This window comes from Myotis davidii, unplaced genomic scaffold (genome assembly GCF_000327345.1).
Source record: "Myotis davidii unplaced genomic scaffold, ASM32734v1 scaffold327, whole genome shotgun sequence".
Lineage (NCBI taxonomy): Eukaryota > Metazoa > Chordata > Mammalia > Chiroptera > Vespertilionidae > Myotis > Myotis davidii.
Window position 1 is genome coordinate 5,599,525 of NW_006298628.1, and position 753 is coordinate 5,600,277.

At 49.4% G+C, this 753-nt stretch overlaps 1 protein-coding gene across 1 annotated transcript in view; it reads right to left on the reverse strand.

The window, feature by feature from the left end:
- LOC102762693 (keratin-associated protein 4-5-like) overlaps nt 1-753 on the reverse strand; it is an 8,185-nt gene that overhangs the window by 7,217 nt on the left and 215 nt on the right. Inside the window, exon 2 of the mRNA XM_015570800.1 lies at nt 645-753. This exon is cut by the window's right edge and continues 2 nt beyond it. Coding sequence (XP_015426286.1) covers nt 645-753 — 109 coding nt within the window. The remainder of the gene's footprint in view (nt 1-644) is intronic.

The following is a 753-nucleotide window of genomic DNA, read 5'->3' on the forward strand; positions in this document are numbered from 1 at the left end:
AATGTTTATGCTGAAACCAACTGAAGGTACAACCAATTCTCATTTGCCATCTCTGGTCTATCAGGAGTTCTGTGCCTTCAGTGGCACAGAAGAGACACAAGACAAAAGAACAATGTATTTCTAAGCCAGGAAAATAGAGCTTTATTCAGAAGCAACAATAAGATACTGAATCATCCCTCTTAAAGGGAATACAAAATAGGGCCCTCTTTGTAGGTGTTCAGATCTGAGACTGTGACATCAGTAGCCCTACAGGCCCTGCAGGAATTTCCATATTTTGGACAGGATGACCTGGAACCCAGAAATCAAAAGATCGAATACAAAATGTGCATAAATATAATAATTGCTTGTTATAAATGCCACCTAATTTCATACTCTGGATCCACATCAGAGAAAAGTCAGCTAAAGAGAGAGTTTGGCATGAGGCCAGGATATGGACACAGAGTTGAAAGAAATGGGCAGTCAGTCCTAAGGCATCTCTGAGGGGCACAGGGTCTGCTTCTTTGATGAGCAAGATGCAGGAGAGAGCGTGGGTTCAGGGAAGGTGCTCAGCAGTCAGGGATGGCACAGCACATGGGGCGGGGGCAGGTGGAGATGACACAGGTGGGGCAATAGCAATTGGTGGGGCAGGAGACCTGGCCACAGACTGGGCGGAGGCAGCAGCAGGGGCAGCAGCAGGGCCGGCAGCAGCTGGAGCCACAGCAGCTGGAGCCACAGCAGGAGGGGCGGCAGCAGCTGGAGATGCAACAGGAGGGG